General features: G+C 39.9%; 4 protein-coding genes across 6 annotated transcripts; 2 read left to right on the top strand and 2 right to left on the bottom strand.

The window, feature by feature from the left end:
* Positions 1-491: 491 nt before the first annotated feature.
* On the bottom strand, positions 492-3554 carry eif3g (eukaryotic translation initiation factor 3, subunit G). Of its 2 annotated transcripts, none has more exons than XM_032538082.1 (10): positions 3295-3554; positions 3160-3206; positions 2405-2493; positions 1976-2035; positions 1786-1890; positions 1440-1635; positions 1218-1334; positions 985-1121; positions 675-781; positions 492-592 (listed from the first exon to the last, which is right to left on the bottom strand). In XM_032538082.1, the coding sequence occupies exons 1-10, from the start codon at positions 3315-3317 to the stop codon at positions 577-579; spliced, it is 897 nt and encodes a 298-aa protein (XP_032393973.1). In that variant the 5' UTR covers positions 3318-3554; the 3' UTR covers positions 492-576. The 2 variants fall into 2 exon arrangements, with proteins under 2 accessions (XP_032393973.1, XP_032393974.1); XM_032538083.1 differs by having other exon boundaries at positions 1224-1334.
* A 593-nt stretch (positions 3555-4147) lies between these two features.
* LOC116703209 (suppressor of SWI4 1 homolog) lies at positions 4148-10794 on the bottom strand. Its single transcript, XM_032537849.1, has 14 exons — positions 10570-10794; positions 10081-10251; positions 9682-9783; positions 9546-9596; positions 9190-9360; positions 8878-8954; positions 8502-8609; positions 8266-8389; positions 8098-8176; positions 7774-7903; positions 7526-7683; positions 7030-7443; positions 6199-6209; positions 4148-5261 (listed from the first exon to the last, which is right to left on the bottom strand). The coding sequence occupies exons 1-14, from the start codon at positions 10582-10584 to the stop codon at positions 4245-4247; spliced, it is 2628 nt and encodes an 875-aa protein (XP_032393740.1). The 5' UTR covers positions 10585-10794; the 3' UTR covers positions 4148-4244.
* Positions 10795-13484: 2690 nt separating this feature from the next.
* Positions 13485-18401, top strand: angptl6 (angiopoietin-like 6). Its single transcript, XM_032536938.1, has 7 exons — positions 13485-13926; positions 14453-14949; positions 15042-15179; positions 15277-15475; positions 17059-17252; positions 17623-17893; positions 17985-18401. Exons 2-7 carry the CDS (start codon positions 14479-14481, stop codon positions 18167-18169), a joined length of 1458 nt encoding a protein of 485 aa, XP_032392829.1. The 5' UTR covers positions 13485-13926; positions 14453-14478; the 3' UTR covers positions 18170-18401.
* Positions 18402-18610: 209 nt separating this feature from the next.
* icam5 (intercellular adhesion molecule 5) lies at positions 18611-23952 on the top strand. Of its 2 annotated transcripts, XM_032536931.1 has the most exons (10): positions 18611-18835; positions 20325-20600; positions 20684-21001; positions 21114-21359; positions 21463-21711; positions 21921-22247; positions 22352-22588; positions 22674-22901; positions 23034-23297; positions 23474-23952. In XM_032536931.1, exons 1-10 carry the CDS (start codon positions 18784-18786, stop codon positions 23671-23673), a joined length of 2397 nt encoding a protein of 798 aa, XP_032392822.1. In that variant the 5' UTR covers positions 18611-18783; the 3' UTR covers positions 23674-23952. The 2 variants fall into 2 exon arrangements, with proteins under 2 accessions (XP_032392822.1, XP_032392823.1); XM_032536932.1 differs by lacking the exons at positions 22352-22588; positions 22674-22901.
* The last annotated feature ends 376 nt before the right edge of the window (positions 23953-24328 follow it).

The raw sequence follows: 24328 nt of genomic DNA, 5'->3' as shown, positions 1-24328 counted from the left end.
AATTCAGCAAATTTCCTTTTGTATAGTCCTAACTTGTCAGTTCTGTGCACGCTGTAGTCCTGCTGAGCCTGGCTCTGTAAACGGGGCCGACCTGCCCAACATTCTGGCTACTCGAACTGATTTACAGTATTAAATGTAAATCTTGCCAACTTGGTTTAAAAAAAAAAGGTATGAGTAAAGTTTATTGCGGATTGTTCACACCTTCAGTTTGCTTAAATCTCTAATTACAAATTGCAGTTTGGCATTGAGGAAAACTGAATTTGATTATTAAACTTTGTACTAATACTAGCACCTCCCTGACTTTCAGAGGTGTGGCTGGAGTGATTTAAAATTGTCAATCCTGTATTTACATAAAATTCTGAACATGACTCTCTACTTCAAATCTTCTCAGTTGTTGCTTGGGACTTAAACCAGTTTCAACTTACGGCTATATAGCCTCAAATTCTGCCTGGAAATGTAAAAGCTACGCAAATAAAAACAAAAGGAAATTATGATAACAATTTATTTAGGCAATGGCCATGTTTTACCACATCAATAACATCTGCTGTCATCCTCACGTATATTCTGATGGATTCCTTAGTTGTTTGACGGCCTGCGGAGAGAATTCAATAAGGTTGGCAGCAAGAATAAATAACATACCTAATGCCTGATTGATCAAACTATCAATTACTTACTTGGCCCATTCAACATTGAGAATAAGATGATCGTATCCAAATCCTGACACTCCTGCGATGGCTCTGGCTGCATCTTCTCGACGGTGGAAACTGATGAAGGCAAATCCCTGCAGCAAACAAAGTAGTAGATGAGACAAGTGGACCATGCTGCATTTCTAGTCAATTACACCACAATTGTTGAATACAAAAACATTAGTCAACATTATCGACAATCAAACACCTGCTATATCCTTTCTTCTCGTTTTTTTTTTTAACTAATGCCTGAAACCTCAAATGTGTAGATCTTTGTATTCTTAAGATGAGTACTGACCTTTGACTGTCCAGTATTCTTGTCCTTGGCCAGATAGATCCTCGAGATAGACCCAAATGGTCTGAAGAGCTCCTGCAAGTCTGTCTCACGGGTGTCCTCAGACAGATTGGTCACACGGATAGTGGCATTGTCATCAGCTGCGGGGTGCAAACAAACAGTTAATACTGAGCTTTTCTCTTGCTGCTGCACAATGAGTGAAGTGAATGGGTGTAAATAAAAAGAAATACACTTACACCCACCTCTCCGGTTGGGCTGCATGGACTCCCCTCTTCGTGTTCCCCCATCCCTCAGGCTTGGGGGCACATACTTCCCAGTCTTGCTCTGCGCAGGCTGTGCAGGCTCTGGCTCAGCTGGTGAACAGAAGAAAAGCAGGCCACATGAGTCATAACATTAGGAATGTCCAACAGTGGATCACAAATCAGAATCTTATTATGTGAATGGTGTGCCGATGGTACCAGAGCCAGCAGGCTTGTCCTTGTCTCCGGTGGAAAGCCCAAGCTGTTCGGCCAGCTCCTTCTGCATGGGGCCCAGGGTGTCCTTGTATGGACAGCGGGTGGTCCAATGGTCGCCTTTACAAATACGGCAAGACACAATCTTCTGTCCTTTCAGTTTGTTCATGGGATCCTCATCCTGGTCTTGGGCATTCAAGTCCTGCAAGTGGTAAGAGTAAGAGGTACTCAGTCACAAAATAAATGAGGAAATTACAGCTCAATACCAGTTTTTGCATATTTTATGTGGACTGCTACACATCAGTACGAAATCTTTATATAAAAAAAAAAAAAAGTCACACTGGATCCTCACCTCTTTACTGGAGATGAAAGTCATGTAGACATCGTCACTGACTGTGGTGGTGGCAACATTAGGACCTGGTGCATCAAACTCTGAGTTTCCAAATTTCTTCCAGTTCTAAAATGAGAGAACACAATAACACCTGACTGCACCCAAATACATGTTCATTTCAAAGTGAATGCAACTAAATGTGAAAGCAGACCTTTCTCCTGGCAACAGCTTTTGAGGCTTTTCTTGTCTCGATCTTGAAGGTCCGCACAATCTAGAGGACAAAAAGGCACAAAAGCAAAATGTTTGACTCCCGTAGTCAAAATTCCTAAAACATGTATGGCACTAAAAAATGTTTAAACGTCTATTATAAGCTCTTGTGAGTGCTAGTGCTGCAACCTGTATTTGTTAGTAGTTAAAGTTATCAATGACAATTTCAAGAATGGCAGAGTCCTGGTCCTGACTTTTTAAAAGATGAACATATAAATGTTACCGTAATGTTGGTCTCATAGTGCAGGTGAAAATGTAAGATCATTTCTCAACCCGCGTGAAAGAGCTGATCCCATGAAATCCAGCCATATACAGACCAACATTGTTCATCTTTACAGATGCAACACGTACCTTTAGTAAAACTCAAACTTACCTTGAACTTCTTTCCATCATCATCGATTTTATATTCCGTTATAGTCTTTATATTTCCTTTGATGGTTTCCTTGGGGGGTGGTAGTGTGCCTGACAAAAAGATTATTCAGTAATGACTTAAAGAGGAAATAAACCATTATTCCTGCTCTCTTGTTGGAGGCTTTTGATTGTGTTGATCGACCCTACAACAATATTAAATGAAAAAACAACTGCATTTAGCCATCAGCACTGTACTATCCTATGCTGTCAACACTGGCAATGGAGCTTCAGAGTTTCGCATTTCTTGATCGCATCCCCCATTCTGAATTAATCCAGGACCCACTATTCATTCGTGAAGACAGAACACATTTCAGTTGCTGACACAACGGTTAATTGCATAGTTCGCCTTCACTAAAGCCAGTAACATAGCTAGCTTTAGCTGGGTTAGCTTTAGCTACGTAGACAGTGAATGCCACTGCCTACGTAGCTAACGTTAACCGTCCACAGCATATGTCGATTACATATTTCATCAATGAATCGTTAATTAAGGTCAGTCACGCAAACGTATTACTGAATTATATTGTTTATATTTAAACAGTATATATCCAAAACACTACAGGTTAGTATATCTTTTATCTCGATTATATACGCCCGACAACCACGTGGAAGTGGATGCCGCCTTGCCGGCCTCCTCCTCCGGACACCAGCCTACAAGAGATGTGCTAGCATTAGCTAGCTAGCTTACTAACGTTACGCTAACTGAGGTTGTCTCTTTACCTTCATCTACTTCCTCTTCGACTTGGTCTGCCCAGCTGGGCTTGGAGCTGGAGGGGAAGATTGATAAGCAATATTAGATCGATATAAGACTTCTAATACAAGCAGATATGATTAAATGGGTTTAACAACACTTACTCGTCGTATTCAATCGACGGCATCCTCTCAGCTAGCTTAGCGTCAGGACCGTAAAGACCGGAGCAGTGCGAGCCGAGTCGGGCCGCCAATACACACACTTCCTGTAATTTAATTTCGCAATAAAAGTACTACGTCTGTTTTGGTTTCGCGAGTCCTCCTTTCTTCTTTTTGAATTGGTTTGAAATTAAATTTCAATGGTAGGAGGGTGATAATAATAATGTGTAATCCTATATGCTGTATAATCCTATATGCTGTGTTTATATTATGATTAACATGTCGCCATTGTAGAGCTTCGATGTTTGATGATAGAAAGAAAAAAAAGTTTATTTAAATTTTAAATTTCTGTGAAAAAAAAAATAAGTAGGTTTTAGGCAAGGCTTAACTTTTCAGGAAGATAAAGAAAAACTTTTTGCTGCTCAAAATCTTTTTGTTTTTATATACTTTTCTGTAAGTTATGCTTTTGTTGTTGTCCATTGCTGAATAGCCTTTCCCCATTCATATTTTCAAATAAAACTAAAGAGACATTAAGTCACCACAAGTCAGCATTGCTTCATTAAAATGTTGAAAACCACTTCCTCAGAGAACTCATAAGTTTGAAGATAGACAAAATCTTCAGTTATACAGTATAAATAACTCTGCAATGAGCAAAATACCTGTGATTACACACCAGCCGCTGGTGTGGATTTTGGATCATAATCAAAACTTGGTCAGTGGATATAGAACAACGATTATCCTTTCTAACTTGTTTGGTTCAGACTGGGTCAGACAGTGAGGAAATTAGACTAAAAATCAGATCAAACATAATGAGGCAGATTACAGAAACAAATAAATCTTTATTACAGATTAATATGTCAAAGTTAGAACAGTTCATCGATAAAAAAAAAAAACAAGTCAAGAAATTAGAGCAGGTTTTACAGCATTAAATAATGATGAATTTCACAGAAAAGCTGTCAAGCAGCAGCTCTGCTATACTTCATCACCACCCCATTGTTGTCTTCGGGGCTCTTCCCGCAGCAAGCTACTCTTATACTGTCAAACAAAGCCATGTAAAGGATTGGATGAATACACATGTTCAGAGTTGCCAGTCCCTTGGACACCTGGTACATGTCATAGACCCAACAATTACAGCTGTAAGGATTATTGATTCTCTGATACAAGTGATAGATCTGGAAGACGTGGTAAGGCACAAAGGAAATGGCATAAAGCACGATCACTGAGGTGACCAACAGAGCTACCTTGCGTTTCTCCAGTGTGGTTATACTGACATTTTTCCACACCACCGAAAGCACCCCACAGTAAGAACCAAAAGTAACAAGGAAGGGAACCAAACACCCAAACACAGCAAGAAACATTTTGTAAGTGAAGTGAGGCCTTTCATCCCCAAGACTTGTACAGAAGGCCACACACTGAGTGTTGTTGGGATTGTCCTTACTAGGGCAGACTGAGGCAAATTTTAACACAGGGCAGGAAATGATTCCTACAACGATCCAGATGATGACACTGATGACTTTGAAGTGGGCAGGCTCTACATAGGACCTGGTGAAGAAGGGACATGCAAGAGCCACACATCGGTTCACACTTATCGCCATGATGAAGCAGATGCTCACATACAGGTTGCAGGTGAAAAGAAACCTCTCGATTTTACACAACGCGTCACCAAACACCCAGTGTTTCTCCAGTGAGTAGTAGACAATCAACAAAGGCAGGGTGAGTACATATAGCAGGTCACTGATTGCCAGGTTACAAGACAGGACAACCCCCGTGTGCCAGTTCCTTCTCTCTCTGACCATCAGGAGCCACAGGGCAAACAGGTTTCCTGCCACGGCCACGATGAACTCAAGCCCATACATTGAGGGCAGCAGGGCCAATTGAAACTTCTCACAGTGAGTGAAATTTAGCTTCATTTTGGTTTCAGCTGAAGGTTGTTTTGTTGTCAAGCCGCTTTCACAGTTTGTACTGTCCAATATCTGTAAATTGAAGTTACATTTGAATGAAAATCCTGTTCATTTTATTCACGTTTAAGTAGCCTGCAGTTCCTGTTTGATTTCTGTAGTTAAGTATAGTAAGGCAATTCATTTCAAATGATCAATACAGTTTACACAATGTCAAATGTTGGAAAATCTTGCATTTTCAAAACGGACTTAATGTAATATTCAGAAACTTAAGTGTTAACTTCCACTTACCGCAAGGCAGATTCGCAGTGCACCCTGCTGTCGTGTCATCTGTAACGAAAGTGTGCAGAGCTTCAACCATCCTCTTTATTTTCATGCGAGAGACGGACGCTTGAACTTCCCCTCTCTTGCGCAATTTGAAGAAGCCAAACTAGGACACTAATGCCATGCCTTTACAAAACAAAGTGCCGATAATCGGTTTGTGTCTTAGACCTGATCAAGTGCTTCTTTATCAAGTGCATTTTTTACAGATCGATCAGAAAGTATATTAGCAAGCATTAGACACTTTAAAGCAAGCAGAGCACCAGCTCAAGTCTCATTATCTCAGTGGGGAAAAAAGAATCAGTAACACCGCGATTGCCTGAGATTCTTCTCCATATTACACGAGGACCTCAATACTATACTTTTCATAAATCAATTATGGTGACTAATAAGTTACAAGTCTGCATCCACTTGTAGGAATGTAGCATATTACATACTCTAAGCTATGTAACGTCTTGTTTCAACGATGTTCTATGCCGGTATGTATTTATGCAAACAGCACACTTAAGAGAGCAACACTATCGCAGTTTGAATAAAGGACAAGTGTTTATCTTCGTTCATCAACCTCTCCTCTGAACTTCCGGCTTTAGACCATTTCCCCCCCACATTTCTTTTTGTATATGTCTCTGGGACTCGAACGCAAACTTGTTGAAATGAGAACAAATACAATAATTTAAGTATAATAACATACTTGAAATCGTTCTGCAAATAACAGATACATTTATACTCCTAGTTACAGTTCAGGTTTCTTTTATGGAATTTGATGACCGCTTGATCAACTATCATTTTATTTTGATACATTATTTCCGTATAAACGTATTTTACGAGGGCGTTTAACAAAAATGATAGAAAGCCTATTTTTATATTCTGTAACCTAATCACTGATCTGAGAAAATGAGTTCTCTCTACTTACAACTCAATCCTTCCATGAAGACATGGAGAACAGCTCAGGAGCGTCAGCAAGCTAAAGGTAAATCCTCTGGGTGCGGTCTCTAGGAGTTGAGAGGGTCCCATGGATGGATTAAAAAAAACGGTCCTAACCAAGTCTTTTGACCCGGAAGTGCAATTAAAGTAATTAGTCTTACCTGTTGGGCACATTCCTAACATTCCAAGGGAAAGTCTCAATGTGTTTCTACAATCAAATCAAGTTAAGGCCTATTTGTAGTCCTGGTTAAATTACAAACGGATGTCTATAAATAAATCAGGATAAAAGACCTTAAAATTTTCCCAAGAAAATAACTGCATCGATTCCATGACAAGAATAAAACCAGTCACCAAGATATGTTTTAACAATATATTGAACATGTACAATTTCAACACAGAGTGGAAAATATAGCTTTTTTGTTCTCTTTTGTCCTGCTGATTTTCAGCATTAAAACAGTCTTACAAACAACCATCAGTCATTCTAAGACCTTCTCAGGGAGGAGGCATTGATGGCAAATGGATGTTTGCTGCCATCTGGTGGTCGAGCATAATAACACAATCAACGTCCAAGTCCTGGGAGAAGAGGAAGACATTCAGCCTTTTCCCTTCCTCTGTTTAAAGCCTTGCTTTGCTCCGGGACCTTTCTTGAAGGATGGCTTGCCTTTCGGACCTTTAGACTTGAAAGATTTGTCCTTATTTTTCTTTCCACCGAATGTTTTGTTCCCTTCAAATTTCTTCCCACCAAATTTCTTCTCCCTATCGCCGGGTTTCTTTGCTCCAAAGGCCTTTCCTCCTCCAGGCTTCATTTTCCTTCCAAATGGTTTCTCCCCGTCCCCAGAATTGTTCCATCCTTTTCCTGATTTGTCTTTGTGATGGCCTCCTGGACCATTTCTCCTGGGTGATTTGGCATCTCTGTCCTTTCTAAATGGTTTACCGGTGGACAACTTTCTCTTCTTCGCAGGTCCATGAGTCCTCTCTGAGGACTGCCTCTTCTTGGTACTGGGGAACATGTCTGAACAGAAATAAGTCTTTGTCAATTAACAAATTCAAAACAAGACCTAAGGGCTGGTTTATAGCACACAAGTTATTTTCACCTTCATCTGGCTCCTGGCCGACAGCCTGTCTGTAGTACTCCACCTCATCATCGGACTCAACAGCAGCTGTCTGGCCATCCTGCATCCCAGGATCCTCCACTTCGCTGTCCTCTTCTGCTTCAGCGTGTTTCCTCTTAATGCCTTCCAGGCTCTTTTTTCTGTTTAAGAAACAAACCAGTTTACACTTCAACAATTTAAAAAAAAAAATGAATACGACAGAATGATCATTATTTACAAGGCCTTATTACTTGTTCTCTTCTCGTTTCTCTTTCTTCTGAGCAACATCCTGCTCCTGCTTTTTACGGCGACCCTCCTTCTCTTTTAGCTGGGCCTCCTTCCTGATCAGGATCTCCTGTATTTCTTCCTCTGTCTTGGAGACTTGCAAACACAGTACATAACTTCCCATTAGAGGACTATTTCTACAAGGTATACATGTGTACTATATAATCTTCAGATGCATCAGTAAGCGTTTACTTTTAGAGAGAAATCATAGAATTCATAATGATTTTTTCATCATGTACACCGGAATATATCAAGCAGAACGACAAAGATTAGGGACAGAGTGCACTCACTCATGGTGTGATAAAGGACGTTCCCTTCTCCCATGCCTTCTTGTATCTTAATCAGCTGCAGAGTCATGCGCGGACCAATCTGAGGACAACACAGCGCAACAAGTCAGGTGCCATCCATGTCTCATCGTCATCTTGTTTTCAACAGTTCCACGCCCTCAGCATGCTCACCTCGGTCAAACGGACAGCACTCTGCTGGGACGCCATGTTGCCTCGGCCAGAGTAGACCTGTGGTAGTTCAGTTATGTTGTGCTCCCCATCTTGCTCAGCTTCACTTTCTGAAAGGTTTGCCCCCCTGCAAGAATAAAATCAATTCTGCAGATGTTAGAACAACGGCTATGGATCCTCATCACACCATTTTCTTTGACCTGGCCACTAAAATGATTGTACTTTCACAAAAACCTTACTTCATCATCAGCTCGCTGATATCCTCAAACTTGCTCATGTTGGGGAACTTCTCCTGCATCAGCTTCTTGACTCCGCGGCTCATGCCCACAGGGACCACCTTCAGGCTGCTGCAGGTTGGGAACATGCTCGTGTGGGTCAGTGTGATATTTGCTAACTAAATCCAAGAAATCTGGTTCTTGTGGAGGCCCATCAGTGCGTTTACTTTGAACATACATCACTGAACAGTCAAGTTAAAAGCGGTCATCATCTGAGCCCAAAATCTCTGTTTGTTGTCATCAAAGAGTGCAGGTATGCAGCTGTCAAGCTCTTTGCTAACCAACTACAATACTGAGAAAACAATGACTATGTTAAGGTTCATGCCAAAATATTACTTACTAATGACGAAATTCAATTTCCTGGGTCTCTGGGTTGTAATTCAGCAGCACACACCTCTTGATATTGTTGAGGCTTACCTGGAAATCAACAATAGCCTTATTTTTGTGCAAGAATTCTGGGTTAAATATATTTACCATGCTGAATGACTCAAAGATTCCGAAATCAGAAAGCGTTTACTCTTTAATAAATCTTCAATGGAAATCTCAGAAGACTATACGTTCATCATGCCAACAAGGCTTTCAATCTTGAGTCACCCAAAGTGAAGGCAATGCATTATTTCTGCTAAAAAAATAAATAAATAATCAAACATACCTTGTGCACATTAATGGAAGGAAACATGTTCTGAAACATTGTGGCCATGAGTTTAACATGCATGCCATCAGAGCCAAAGTTATTTAGGATGAGCAGTGGATGATGTGTAAACTGCTCCTCGTGCATCCTGTGCTTCTTCAGAGATGAAACCACATCTTTGACCAGAGCGTACTGGAGGAAAAAAAATTATTCAAATGGGAAAACAAATAAGAGTTAAAAAAACGACTTTGGCAGTGTGGATACAGCAATGTGTTTACCTTGAAAAAAAAATCACTAACAGTCAAATATTGCAACGTCATCGTCTGAGCCCCACTATCTATTGCACTTGTGTTTCAATCGCAAGTTTTTATATTTACCTTGAGCACTCTGAAATGAAGCATGGGACCTTTGGGTAGTCGTGCAAGTCTCTGAAATCACAAGAAATGTGGATGGTAGTAACATAATAAAACTGGAAAGTCTTACAGTAACCAAGACCTGTGTGCTGTGAATTACCATGTTGATAAAGCCAGAGGTTTTTCTGAAGATCATGAAGTGGGTCACTCCCAGTGGTCCTGCAATAGCCACAAAGTCTTTCAGGACGTTCTTTTTCCTGACCTGGTATTTATAAAAAATAAAAAAAGCACAAACGGGTCAGGGAAAGTGCATGTGAAATGGCACAATATGGCTAAGATGCTTTTATATTTTAAACAAAACGTCTCCAGCAACCATGTGTTTTACTCAAAAATTCAAATAAAGCCCATAATGACCATACATCTACACGTTTGATGCCATATAATGCAACCAAGGGAGTTCGTGAAGCGCTTTAAATGATGCGACATGGCCTCATCCAGTGGTTACTTGTAACATTTCTTTCTGATGACAGCTGCCGAACTTTTAGTTGTCCAGACAGACCTTCAGAGACTCTGCAGTGTACGGCTCCATGACTCTCCGCACGTCGAGGATGAGCTGACCCACGTTTTTCCCAATCTGACCTCGATGAAACACGAAGGAGTGGGGGATAGCTCCGAAAGTCTCCTCGGCCACATGGTTGGCTGTAGCTCGGGATTTCTTCTGGTTCTTGGTCTGAAAGCACAATATCCATGTAACGTTATCTATTATTATAAAAAACTATATGAACTGACCTTCAACAGCATGCGCGACTTCGCTTTGAAATTAAACAAAAATTAAATTCATACTCAAAAGTCAAATGCAAGCTAACAGAATTTATACGCTCAACCAGCTCTAATATTACGGTATCACACAACAGTTCAACTATAGGTTCCCCATTAATGCTACATTTTAACAAAATAACAATGATGAGATTGCCTTTTAAATACAATTTCAGTTCACACGCTATTCAGTTAAAGCTAACCTGCTAGCTTAGCCTAGGCCGTTACTTACCTTTGATTTCCCCATTATTCAGCGAGATGTACCGCAGGTAAATTTAGTCAACAACGTAACATAAATAGCTGCTACACTGTTCTAATTCTAAAAGGAAAAAACACGTCCATTATGACCGTGATTATGCCGAACTTTCAACCACGAACTTAACGCGACTTCTTCCACATGGCTCCTCGGGTCTGTGTCACATACTAATACCTCCGGGTTGCTCAAATGTCTCGAAATAGTTCCCAGCAAAAGTGATCCGCGTGCATGTCGGTGCATAGGCGCTGTTAGTGCACTCATCAGCGTAATGGATCATTCTAACCTATGCAGTCTACACATTTCTTAATCAATTGATAATTCAACATTGGAATTTGATTTATTGGCTTGACAATAATGAAGTACAGTGTTGCATAACAATAAAAAATTGTATTACATGTTATAATGAAAAACAAATTTGGACCATTGACAATGAGTGTTATCTTTACCACGAGATTTTACCACCACCACAGAACAACGAATGTTTTCCTTTGATAAATATTTGTATTCAATCGTGATTGTGTCAACGTGGCTACTTAAAATCCTTTTTAGTTTATTTTTAGTCTGAGAGTGGTACCACTTAGTCTCTCTCTCTCTCTCTCTCTCTCTCTCTCTCTCTCTCTCTCTCTCTCTCTCTCTCTCTCTCTCTCTCTCTCTCTCTCTCTCTCTCTCTCTCTCTCTCTCTCTCTCTCTCTCTTTCTCTCTCTCTCTCTCTGTCTGTCTGTCTCTCTCTCTCTCTCTCTCTCTATATATATATATATAGAAAGAGATATGTATAGATACATAAATATGTTCCATCTCCATCCCATGAGAGCGTCAAGGATAACACGAAACTGACATAAAAAATAATAACTTAGGTTACTAATGGTATTCCCACGGACGTATGATACGTATTTCAAATAAAACAGGCAATACAATAACAGTGAATATTGTAACATCACAATGGGGAAAAGACTGCTGCATACTGCAGGGTCATACTTCCCACCTGTTGTTGGTCAATACATGGCCTATTTAGTTACAGTGTGTATTGCTAGGCAGCTACCTGTTTCCCTGGTTTTACATTTCTAAACTTTAGCTGAACATGTCTGTATTGAATAAGGTTTACTATAATATATAAATAAAGAACATAAATAGACAACTAAATAAATAATCAGGGAAAGAAAACCGTAAATACACAAAAACTTAATACTGTGTATTTATTTGGTATTTTTTCGTCATAACATAAAGGCATTCATTTATTCAGATTTTTCTACTGATTTTATTATCTTTCATTGGCTCACTTTAGCTAATACATATATATATATATATATATATATTTATAAATATATATATACATATATGTCTATCTTGATTTTAAGCAATCCAACATTGTTACAGGACCAAACAAAAACGTCATTCTTGACTGTTGAAAAGCCATGCAGAGATGTAATTAAAAGGTCCAGTTAATGAGGGAAAAAAAGTTCTCAGTAGAAACTTTATTCGGAAGTGGCAACAGAGAACAGCAAGAGACCAGTAACAAAACAAAAATGTTGAGACCACAAGATGCTATTAGTTCCATGAAATGCAGGAAGGCAAAAACACCCGTTGCTGTGATAGGCTACCACAAACAAGAAAATAATAATTATTATGTGTCACACTTCCACCCCATCATTGAAGGAGCTTCACAAGATCTGTAACTCAGTCAGCAGCAGATATTACAGGATGGCAACTTCTGCAATTTCAAGGATGTTATTTCAAAGTGTTTACTGACAACACTAATGCCAAAAGAACATGGTGCAATACCAGCTTTACATGCAAACGCCAAACAGCTGGGATAGCATTTCTAAGGTCAAAAAGCTGACGGTTTTGTCTGCTAACTTATTTCATGAGCTTTCCCCACCCTACACAGATACTAACCCTTCCATAGATTGGGTGTGGCCATCAGTGCAACAAAATGGAAAATCCCAACTCACAACACGTAATTTCATCAAAAAGGATTTTTTTTTAAATTTTGTTTTGTTCTTATGGCCAGATTGCTATGTTATCACATACATCACAAAGCTGCAGTGCTGCTGCAGTCTACTCTGTGGGTTAAAAGCTGCACGCATCTACTGCACTGAATGAAAGCTTACCTTTTTTGACACTTTCTGATTCACTACATTTTTAAGGCAAATATTGTACTTTTTACTGCATTGCAAGTATTTGACTATTGGCCTTTGCAAAATAAGATTTTTCATGTGAGTGTCACCTCAACCAGCTGTGGCATTAAAATGCTGCTTATGTATTGTATGTACTGTATATAATAATATTTCAATATTCTGACACGTTTTTAAAATAAAACTCTGAAATGGGCCCAAAGAGATACTTTAAGTGTATTTTTGTATTTTAACGTCTGTAAACCTTTGAATGTGGGATTTCTTTGCCACTTTTCTCAAGTAAAAAAAGCAAGAGTACTTTTCCCACTGCCTACAGCAAACTTTAGTCAAAGATAAAGCCACGTCAATGTGTTGCCAAGCTATTAGTCCCTATAGCTCTAAAGCTGATGTTGCACGTCAGAAGACAAAGAACATGAATGTTTCTTTTATCGGGTAAAAGTATAAACTAGCTGAAACGATTACTTGAAGATACAATTTTAATAATTGTATTATTGTTTTTTGTTTGGCAAATGCAACAAGCATTTACTGTTACTAGCTTTTCAAATGGGAGAATTTGATGTTTTTCTTTGTCATGCAGGCTATGTTGATTTAGGGACTGTTGACAAAATGACAAAAACAAAAGACTTTTAAATACACTTTTTGTCATTATTTTCTGACATTTTTATAGACACAACTATTAACAAAACCAAAAAAAAGAATCGTTAGTTAGAGCCCAATAGTAAACCCATGCATGTGAATACCTCACCAGTTCCGCTCCCAATGGGACAGAGTGTGTGGTGTGTGGCATGGTTGATAGCAGAGGGAGGAGACATCCAGCTAAAGAGCAGGTACTGGGAGGCGGCGTCATCAGATAGTTTGTAATTAGTTCCCTCTTCCTAGATCCTGAGACAGAACTTCAGGACAAGAAGAGGTAGTCTAGCTGCTAACAAAACTTGGGTGTCATCCTTTTGTTTTTTTCTCAAGATTTATTCGTAACCCAATTGTTCTGCCTTCATCTTCACTTCAACATTTTACAGAGGGCCATAGACAACTTTGATTTGGGAAGAAGCGGCTTGTTTATGTGACTCTTCCTGATCCTTGAACATGTGAATTTTGAAAATGCGTTAGCCTTTTTTTTACACTTGTGCATCCTGGGAGCTGCAGTTATACACACTGGAGGAGAACAAAGACGTCCTGAACACCTTTCTTTTCAGCAGCTACGGCAAGTCAATGTAATCCACTTTAATGTAGACTGAAATGTACTGGTTATGACATCAAGTTGCATTTAATCACTTGTTTAATCATTCTAAAAAATTGTTGTTTTAGGCAGAAAAAAAAGTATTTGTTTGACGTGCAAATACACTGTATACCTTTGGTACCAGTGAGAAGAAGTTTCTTGTGTCAGATGTCCATATTGACCTACTTGGATTCATGTGTTTATGGTGTTGACTGTGGTTGTTGTGGCTGGATGTGGAGCTAACTCTTCTGTTGACCGTGAGATGGAGGTGTGTTTATTCTGGCTGGTTGATGTGGACTGTTGTTCCTTCAGTGTTGACCTGCTAATAATAAATTCCAGCCAGGGTGAAATGTGTGTACTCTCCCTTTGCAAGGAAACATCTGGTCAACAGTCAAGACCCAAAAACACGCTGTTTCCTTGAACACAAAGTTCATGTCTTTTTATCAGTTGTTATTTTGTGTTGTTATTGCTGTGGTAATTCTAATCATGTCCTCTCCTTTCCCCCTACCAGGGTGTATTCAGAACTTTAAAACATTCATGGAGAAGACACTGACAATAGGTCTGACTCTTTTCTTAACGCTCTGCGTGGACATACAAGGAGCCGGAGGATGGAAAGAGGGGGCTAATGGCGAGAACACTCAGAAACGTTCATCACGATCTTCAGAAATAAAAGGAGGCCGTTGCTCCTACACTTTCATAGTTCCACAACAAAAACTGACAGGTGCACTGTGTTTGAACACGCAGTCTGCTTCTACCAACCAGTCGGAGGTGGTGGCGCTGCGGGTGGAGCTCAGACGACAGCAGGAGCAGCTGGAGAAGCTCCAGGGCCAGCTGGAGCAGGAGGGGTCACTTGCCACTGAGGTAAGAGCCCTGCGCAAAGAGAGTAGCAGCATGAATTCTCGCATTGCCCAGCTCTATGCCCAGCTGCTACATGAAGTCATCCACAAGAAAGACCAGGCTTTGGAGCAGCAGAGAGTGGAGAACCTCCTGCTAAACGCTACAACACAGGTGAGCAGAGAACTGTCACATCAAAGCTACATCTTTTCCTAATCGTAATCAAACTCATCCTTATGTCTTCTGTGGGTGGGGCAACGTATCAGGCGCTGCAGGTGTCCAGTAACTACAGGGAGCTGGAGAAGAAATATGGAGCCCTCACCTCCATGATGAGCTCCCAGAACCAGTTTATTGCTCGTCTGGAGAAGCAGTGCCAGTGCAGGGACTCCACACAGGCCTCTCTGGTATAGGAACATATTATGGTCTGCTTGTTGCACATTTATATTAGGTTTTTAAACTGTAATTGAGAGTGGTATGTTGTTTTTGTGTTGGTCTGGACAGGTGACAACTGAACCACCCAAAAGCCAGCCTAACGTGCATCCTAATTACAGCTCTGAAGCCAACGAAATGACCAATGATGTTCAAAGAGACCAAAGTGCTCTTCCGCCACAGCAGGGAAAAACTATTCCTTCCCTCCCCACCATTCCAGCCAACACCACAGACCCTCCTTTTAGTAGTTTCCCTGTCACAAAGACTCCAGGTACATCAACGTAAAGCATGTCTTATGGTAGAAGCACTCGATTAGACTTAAACCTCTGTGTAAAAGCGTGTCAATCTTCAGTCAGAGTTATTTAGCTGCTTCGATAAGAAGAAGCTGAAGGAGTCAGTGACCTGCTGGTGGGAGCCCTATCTCTCTGGGAATGCCTAAACAATGTCAAAAGCAGCCAGCAGCTCTTTAAAAATGGACAGGACTTCATAATGAAGACACACTCATGAACCACAGCATTTGTTGGAGTTTTAAATGACACGGCTGCTGTATACTTGCACAACTGGAATGTTTGAAATAACAGGGTGAAAATTGAGCAGTCTTTCCAATAAGTAAGCACAACCAAAGTGACTCTACCTTTGGTGTGTGACTCAACTCCTGCTAAAAGGTGTGCTTAAAGACATTGCCAAAATCCTAATCTCACAATCTCAGTATAAATGTAACTGAGCATGGACTATGAATGCTTATCAGGGATGTTGGCATTAGCCCTTAGTGTGGAAGAGCTTCCTCCACGTATACAATTTCTACGTGCAGATTCCTATGTTCATCTTATCACTGTGACACAAGACACTGAACATGTGTCTGGGGGAAAAATTCCACAGCTCTAAAAAGATAAGATGGAGTTGCTAAATTTCTGTGATCTTCCTGACACTAAAACCAATTTGGATTCCGAATTCCAAAACCATCTTAACAGGCACCCTTGTGTTTTCCAAAAATTGCCACTACTGAGTTAAAGTCTGTGAAAAAGCAATGAGTTTTGCACAAAATAAGTCCCCAGAAGCCTGTCCACTCACAAAAGTAAGTGATCTAGCTCACGTTTGCTATTCAATAAGCTCACGTTGATCTGTGTGTCCCATGACACAGGAAATGTTTACATTTTGTGTCCTGTTTTGTCAGCTGTAGGTTGGAGCAAACCCAGTTGAATTAATTAGAGCAGAATCTCTGCATAGGTCCGGGCAGCTTGCAGTTAAGGTTTACAATTAAAAAAAACAGAGCATTGTAAGGTCTAAAGAAGCTATTTAAACATTTAAATTCAATTTTATTTATAGTGTCTCATCAAAACAGATGTTATCTCAGGACACTTTACCAATGGAGTGGGTCTAGACACAGGGTAAGAGAAGAAGTATGACTAATAATAATTATAGCAGGTATAATGCAAAGACACAATAAACAGTAACAATTATAGTAACAGTAAATAACAGAATAGAACTGACTAATATTAATAATAATCCACATGCTTTAGGCTATAGTTGCGTTTACTTTCCAGAACGTTTGAAACATTGAAGTTTATTATGTGAGCCAAAGGCTTTGATTTTGGCTTTAATTTTGCTAGCTATTATTTTCTGCTTCTTTCTTAGTAAGCCTTTATTAACTGACTCAAAGGTTTGCTATGAAAAGAAATTTTTTTTTACAGGTTGATAAGATCCAGTATGTCTTGATTTGAATCTGTTGCTCCTTAAACTAATCAACTCCAACTAAGAGCTATTTGCCATATTGCATAATGTATCTGCATTATGCTTTTCTTATTATGGCTCCTCCAGCCTCACCTGGTTGCGTATACTTTTCTCCCATCTCAGGGCCTTGGCGGGACTGTCAGCATGTGCTGGAATCAGGCGAGACCACCAGCGGGATCTACCTGCTCCGTCCACAGAGTGCCAACCGCCTCCTGCAGGCCTGGTGCGAGCAGAGTCGGGCTCAGGGAGGGTGGACGGTCATCCAGAGGAGACAGGATGGCTCGGTCAACTTCTTCAGGACTTGGGAGCAGTATAAGGTGATTCTTAGTTAAGTGTGTTTGCATGCTGACATTTAAAAATAGCACCAAACACAAACCACAGCAAAAGCTGATGGGAACGTCATAAGCTTTGCAGGTATTTGTCATAAATCAAAGTATTTGGACAAATTGACATTTTGACCTGAGGATGGTGCTAGTTGAAAAGCCAGACTAGCGCATCATCAATTTTATTACTTTATGATCTTGTGGGGGAAGTTAATGATTGTTGAGACATTTCACTAATAGCCAAATAGTCAGGAGATCACCAAATTACAATTGTTGTTCCAATCCAGTAGTGAAAATGTTGACCTGCTGCACTAGAGTCAGAGGGAAAAAAACAAGATGAAACCGGTTTGTTGCTGTGTTACAGCAAGGCTTTGGGAACCTAGACGGAGAGTACTGGCTTGGCCTGGAACACCTCTACTGGCTAACTAAACAGGCCCAATATAAGCTACGGGTGGCTTTGGAGGACTGGCAGGGCCGGCAGGTGTTTGCTGAGTATGACAGCTTTCACCTGGAGCCGGAGAGCGATTGGTACCGACTGCGGTTAGGACAATACCACGGCACCGCAGGGGACTCCCTCTCATGGCACAACAACAAGGCCTTCACCACCCTGGATCGAGACAAGGATGGCTATACCGGTCTGCTCTCCCATTGGATCTATCTGTTAGCTCTCTATTGATATTTTGACATTTTTCTGTTAATAAGCCTGTTCATCTGTTGTGTCAACAGGTAACTGCGCTCATTTTCAAAAAGGAGGCTGGTGGTACCACATGTGTGCACACTCCAATCTAAATGGTGTGTGGTATCGGGGTGGACACTACCGCAGCCGTTACCAGGATGGGGTCTACTGGGCAGAGTTCCACGGAGGGTCCTACTCTCTCAAACGAGTTTCCATGATGATCAAACCCACATAACATAGTTGCATTACGGACATGTAAGAAACATATTGATGAACGGCTGCAGACAGATGTATATCGCCTTAATGAATATGTTTCAGTGTTATCCCTGTACAGTGTTGAGCCAGTAAAAAGGGTCTCTACATGTTGACCAGAGGCTGTGAATCATTGGATAATGACTAACATGTACTGTGTTGACATGTCTGTCCTCTGTTGTGCAATTTCCTGTCAAAAATTAATGTTCCAATTTGTACAAATGTTCAAAATAAAAAAATAAAATGATGTCAAAGTAGCTCCTGCATGACCGTTGTTAATAGAAAAATACAGTAAATGTTAAACAGAATATTGAAAAAGAAGAGTGTGGTTCCACGAAAAGCAAACTGTGGTTAGGGTGTCACATTTCCGTTTGGCAGGCATTTCCTGTTCAGGGCGTAGAATTTCCCCTGGTATAGCCTTCGTTCTTTTTATTGTTCTAAACTCGTGTAACCATCAGCAACAGGTCCTTCCCATCAGGGCCAGCTCTGAGCCAGATTTAATCTTATCCAGGTACTGAAGCTGGGCATTAACGGGTCCTTTCTGAAACACACCTCACCTCTGCCATCCACCTTCTTCCTCCCGCATGCTCATCCAGCATGCTGCCTCTCAGGATGTTGGGCTTCCTCATGCTCATGCTTTCCCTGTGTGGTGAGTGATGCTCAACAGGAGCTCTGTGTGGGTCTGAAATGTTATAACTTTTTTTGTGCTGGGGCTGGGGATAAAACATAAAAATTCTAAGGTAGTTTCTTGCTTGCCTATAGTTTCAATAGCTTACCAGCAAGAGTGAAAAGAGCGATTTTGAGCGATACCACTTTAATTTCCTTTTAATGAAGACAATCTAAAGAAAATGTCATGTATGTAGTCTTTGACTTTTTTGAACAATAAAGAAAACAGATTAAAAAAAGTGTGCCTTCTTTAGATGTAATTCAAACTTTGAGATTTTAATTGGCAAAAGTACAATGTTTGTGGTAGAAACTTCCGCTATACTGACAGTTGTAAACCATATTAACGGCAGTGAGTGTGGTGAATGGAGTCCATTTTGAAATAAAAATGATAAGAACAATTTAGCAAATCAACTATAGTCTTAGCACAACACAGATGTTTAACAAAACAGCATACGGTATGTAAATACTACTGTAATACGGTACATAAATATCTTCTGTAAAGATGAGCCTTTATTAGTCCCTAAACGGGAAATTTAGGTGTTTCAGCTGCACAAAGACAGACATAACTACAGATAAATAGAAATGTAAAAATAGAGTGAAAAAAACTATAGAATAAATAAAATAATAAGTATGTAATATCATCATAAGGGAATAATTAAAAAAAGATATTAACTATATAAAAGCAATTAAAGACAAAGTTCCGAGGTGAGTAACACAGTATGAATTATACCGTGTCACATGACATGACTTGCTGCTATTATGTGAACTGTACACCAGATTAACATATACTGTGATTAAGTGATGATACTTAGTGTGGTCAATGTTAAATTGCTAAATCGTAATCCAAAATAGTATATTATGTAGAAAGGAAGACATTTTACATATTAATGTATGATTTACAGTTGACCACATAAGGTCCAATGTAATAGTAGCAACAGTAAAAATACAATATAGTATATTAAAGCTGTATAACATAGAATATCAAGTGTAATATGGTATGGCATGGTGCAATATAATCAAGTATTGTATGTACAGTATATAATAGGCTCTTATATGGTATAGTATAATATAATGTATATAAAAAATAAACTTATGAAAATGTTGTATAGCTGTGCTTTTTAAAATCCTAAAATAAGATGTTTATCTCAAGAGACTATCTATTAAATTACAAACATGTATCATAATGTTTAGCATGACTATTACTGCATACAGGAGAATCAATCTTTTTTGAATGTTTTAAAATTAATTATGTAAGGACCTGGTGTCAGTGCTGATTGCACAGTGGTGAAATTTGTACGACAGATCTGTGATTCAGCACTGTTATCACTGGAAACATGAGTACTGTGAGCTGGAATTCAGCCTCACACTCAGTCCAAGTGTGATTGGCATGCATTGGCACTCTGAGCCACCAGAGTGCAGCAAAGTCAAATTTTAATGTCCAATAAATGCGTTACCATTTTGTACATCAACAGATGCAGACAATTTATGCCCCACTGACCTCAACCCTCTCACCCTGGATCCCCCTGAGGTTATATATGGATATGAAGAGTCAGTGGTGGTTAACTGCATCAGCACAGAGGACAATCATGCGGGGATGTACTGGACTGTTGGAAACACAGACCATCCAGTGGAATATGACAATAGTTCTATCCAAGTGTCACTGTCAAACTGGAATGTAAAGGCAGAGTGCAAAATAAATCTAACTGGCACTTATGAATGCAGCAAAGACCTTAAAATCACTGTATACAGTAAGTGTAATTTCAAATGAGTATTATGTAATGGAAAGAAAAACAGCCAAAACAATAATCTACATCTCATTTTGTTTTGATAGAGAATCCAGAAATGGTCCGTGTTTTTTCTGCACGGTCTGTACCTATCGAGGAAGAGACACCATTTGAACTGCAGTGTGATATCAAAAATGTTGCTCCTGTTCAAAACCTCACTGTGAGGTGGTACAAAAACAATCAAGCCATCAGGGAAGACTCGTTCCCCAACCCAACCAAAACACCAGTAAATGAGTCTTCTACTTTTGTAGTCAACATCCGCAGAGAAGAAAACGGAGCTAAGTTCAGATGTGAGGCTCAGCTGGACTTTGGGCCACATGGACCACAACCTGTTACTTCTGACACATACATTGTAGCCTTGCACTGTAAGTGAACACTGTTGTTTCCAGATAAGCAGAAATGTTGTAAATTTCCTCGATATGGTTCTCTAACATGTAAATATTTGTGTAAATAACAAGCCTTTGTTTGCCTCTTCAGATGCTCCTGAGCTCAAGAGCAAAACGGAAGATGTCTATGTGGATGAGGCAGACATTGTCACCCTGAACTGTGACGCTGAGGGGCACCCTCCTCCCCACTTTCATTGGACATGTGATGGGTTAAATATCTTGGAGAACACAAATAATCTCAGCATCACAGTAATCACCAGCACAGCCTGCAACTGCACAGCTACCAACTATCTGGGAAGAATAAATAGACAAATCCATGTTCATGTGATACCTAAAGGTATACATCCTTGTGTCCTTTATTATTAGCTTAGATGTGGAATATGTATTTATTGTGCAACAAAATGAAGCTCTGATTGAATATGCATACTTTTGAATGGCAGGTTGTCCCATAGTAGTGACGCCTGCTGAAATGGTGGTGAGATTTGGAGATCCAGCTTCAGTTAACTGCAGCACAGATGCAGATGTTCAACAAATAGGCTGGGAGGCACCAGTTGGAGCCACGTCAAGTTCAGATCCTGCTGTCACCTGGAAAGTTGAAAAACTGGAAGACTGGCAGATAACACCTTTGTGTTTCATTAACCTAAAAAATAATAACCAGTGTTCTAAGAAGCTAACCATTACTCTTTATAGTGAGTACAAAGCTAAAGACTATACTATGTTATCTTCTGTCTTCATCTTGATGGGATTGTTCTACAAAATGTTTGACACAATAATGTAAAGTTAATTAATGATGTCTGTAGCTTACAGAAACTCTTTAAAGAGTTCCACTTCAAAAGCTGAGTAATTATGAAATGTATAAATTTTTTCCTATTAATTATTTCCCCCGCTTTATTTGCAGAGACTCCAGACATTGTGTCAGTCTCTGCGTTGGATGATGGGCCGATGGTGGAGGGCACAGAGTACCACTTGAATTGTGACATCATCAATGTGGCTCCTGTGCAGAAGCTCAAAGTGACGTGGTACCGCGGCAATGAAACTGTGCACACAGACGTGTTTAACGAGACCAGTAAGGTCCCAGTAGATGTGTCCTCTACCTTAAGAGTCACTCCGGTGGGAGATCACAACGGAGCACCTTTCATATGCAAGGCTGAGCTACAGCTTGGACAAAATGGACCAGAGACGGACACTACTGTAACTTCATCTCCTTACATGGCTGTTGTGCACTGTGAGTTGTCTACTTATATATTTATTTCAGTTTTTTACTAACTAAAAACATCCTATTAATTTGCAGTTTTGATTATTGTACTGTATGCTAATATTTAATTGTAGATAAACCAGTGCTGAAAGCTTGTCCAGGCCATTACGGTGGTGTGGAGCATGAGTTTAGTATGGACAAGTTGCCCTGTCTAGCTGATGGGAACCCTCCACCCATTGTGATGTGGTACTTTGATGGAGACCTGATCAATGCGTCTGAGCCCCTCAACAGGACTCAATCAGGGAACTACACAGCCGAAATTTACAATAGCCTTGGCAGGAGCACCACCTCTATCGTTATCACAGTCGAATGTGAGTATATCAGACCTGCTTGATAAATTAATATTTCTGTTTCCATTATTTATTCTGAAAAACTATTTTAATACAATGTTTACAGATGGCCCTTTATTTTCGTGTAAACATCACTACAAGGTTAAAGAGAATGAGAATGGTAGGATCCTGTGTGAACCAGAGGGAATTCCTAAACCTACCATCACCTGGAATAAAGATGGACATGAGATTGATTCTTTACAGCGCTGGACAAAGCACGATAGTGGCAATTACTCACTCTTTGCAACCAACAAACATGGAACAGCCAATCACGTTCTACATCTTGAAGTTTTGTGTACGTGTTATTGTTTGGAATCACAAAAATGTAGCCTATTTGTCTTTGTACAGTATAATGTTTAGTTGACTATGAATACAGGATCTGGGATTATATGTTCTTCTTCTCAATACTCCCCCTTTTCTCCAACAGATGTCCCCGTGTTCAAGGAGGGAACGTACAAGAAGGAGGTGAACCTGGGTGAAAATGTGATTATTGACTGCAGTGCTGAGGGCAACCCTGTCCCTGAGATCCTTTGGACCTCCAGCCCTGCAGTAAATATGAAAAACATCACCTGGGGGCGCCAGAAGCTCATCCACATCACAGGAGCCACGTCAACCCATGCTGGTGTTTACAGCTGTGATGCCATCAATGAAGTTGGGAGAGTGACAAAATCTGTGACGCTGACGATAAAAGGTATTATTGTTGACTATGTGCAGAACATTTATGGAAATGTATACAGTGAAGCAGTACCTGATGCTGAAGTTGTGCTATGGTATACATAGGTTGCGGAAAAGAAAAAAACATTTATGGAATCAAGAAGCAACAAGTACATTTTCAATTATTGTTGTTATATCTTGTTTGACTTACAGATAAAACCAAGGAAGTCTCATCAACATCCAAATGGTGGCTAGTTGTATTCATCGCCATCCTCATCCTCATCCTCCTCATCTTCATCCTGATCTGGGTCCACAAGCAATGCAAAAAACATGGACAATATAGTTTTGTCCCTGACAAAACCAACGAGGGTTCAGACATCCCAATGACTCCGTCTAATGGGGTACACGCTTAGGGTATTACTTGCTGTATGTGTAAGATTAATATGTCATTTGTCTTCTTGCATGACAGGATGACCTGTAAATATTGTATGTACATTTTGACTTTGATATGGTACAATTCTAGGTTTACACCAATGAAGACCGATGTCAGAATTATTAATAATGAGAAGTCTTGTTTTCCAAAAAGTGGCACTGACAAAGCAAGTGTATTAACCTGATTTCTTTCTTTGTGGTGCATTCAATTCTAACCTAGGTTTTTATTTACAATTCTTAATAAAGTTACACAATAGCCTTGTGTGTTGTGTGCGTATTTGGAACCTTCATTGCTCTATGTACAATGATTGTCTTTATGATTTCAACTTTTTATGCTTTCACAATGTAGCTTTGATTATTGTCAATGCCAGAGTTTACAGTTGAATCCTAAGTAGACATTTTATAATATCATTGTACAGCTACATAACAAACTGATCAGTTGAATAATTTAGGATTTAAGAAGTCATTTAAAATGTATTGTTAGTACAGAAACAAGTCTTCAGATTTTAAACCATTCTATCTAGAATAACTCCCCCTGCATCAGTGTGTAAGACTTTAAAAGGCACAAGAGCAACAGTTTTTGAGGATGTGATGATTGATGATGAAGGTTAGGATGCTCTGTCAGGGTAGCAGAAA

This window comes from Etheostoma spectabile, chromosome 15, assembly GCF_008692095.1.
Source record: "Etheostoma spectabile isolate EspeVRDwgs_2016 chromosome 15, UIUC_Espe_1.0, whole genome shotgun sequence".
In the NCBI taxonomy this organism is placed as follows: Eukaryota; Metazoa; Chordata; class Actinopteri; order Perciformes; family Percidae; genus Etheostoma; species Etheostoma spectabile.
This window is presented reverse-complemented; position numbering and strand designations above follow the sequence as displayed.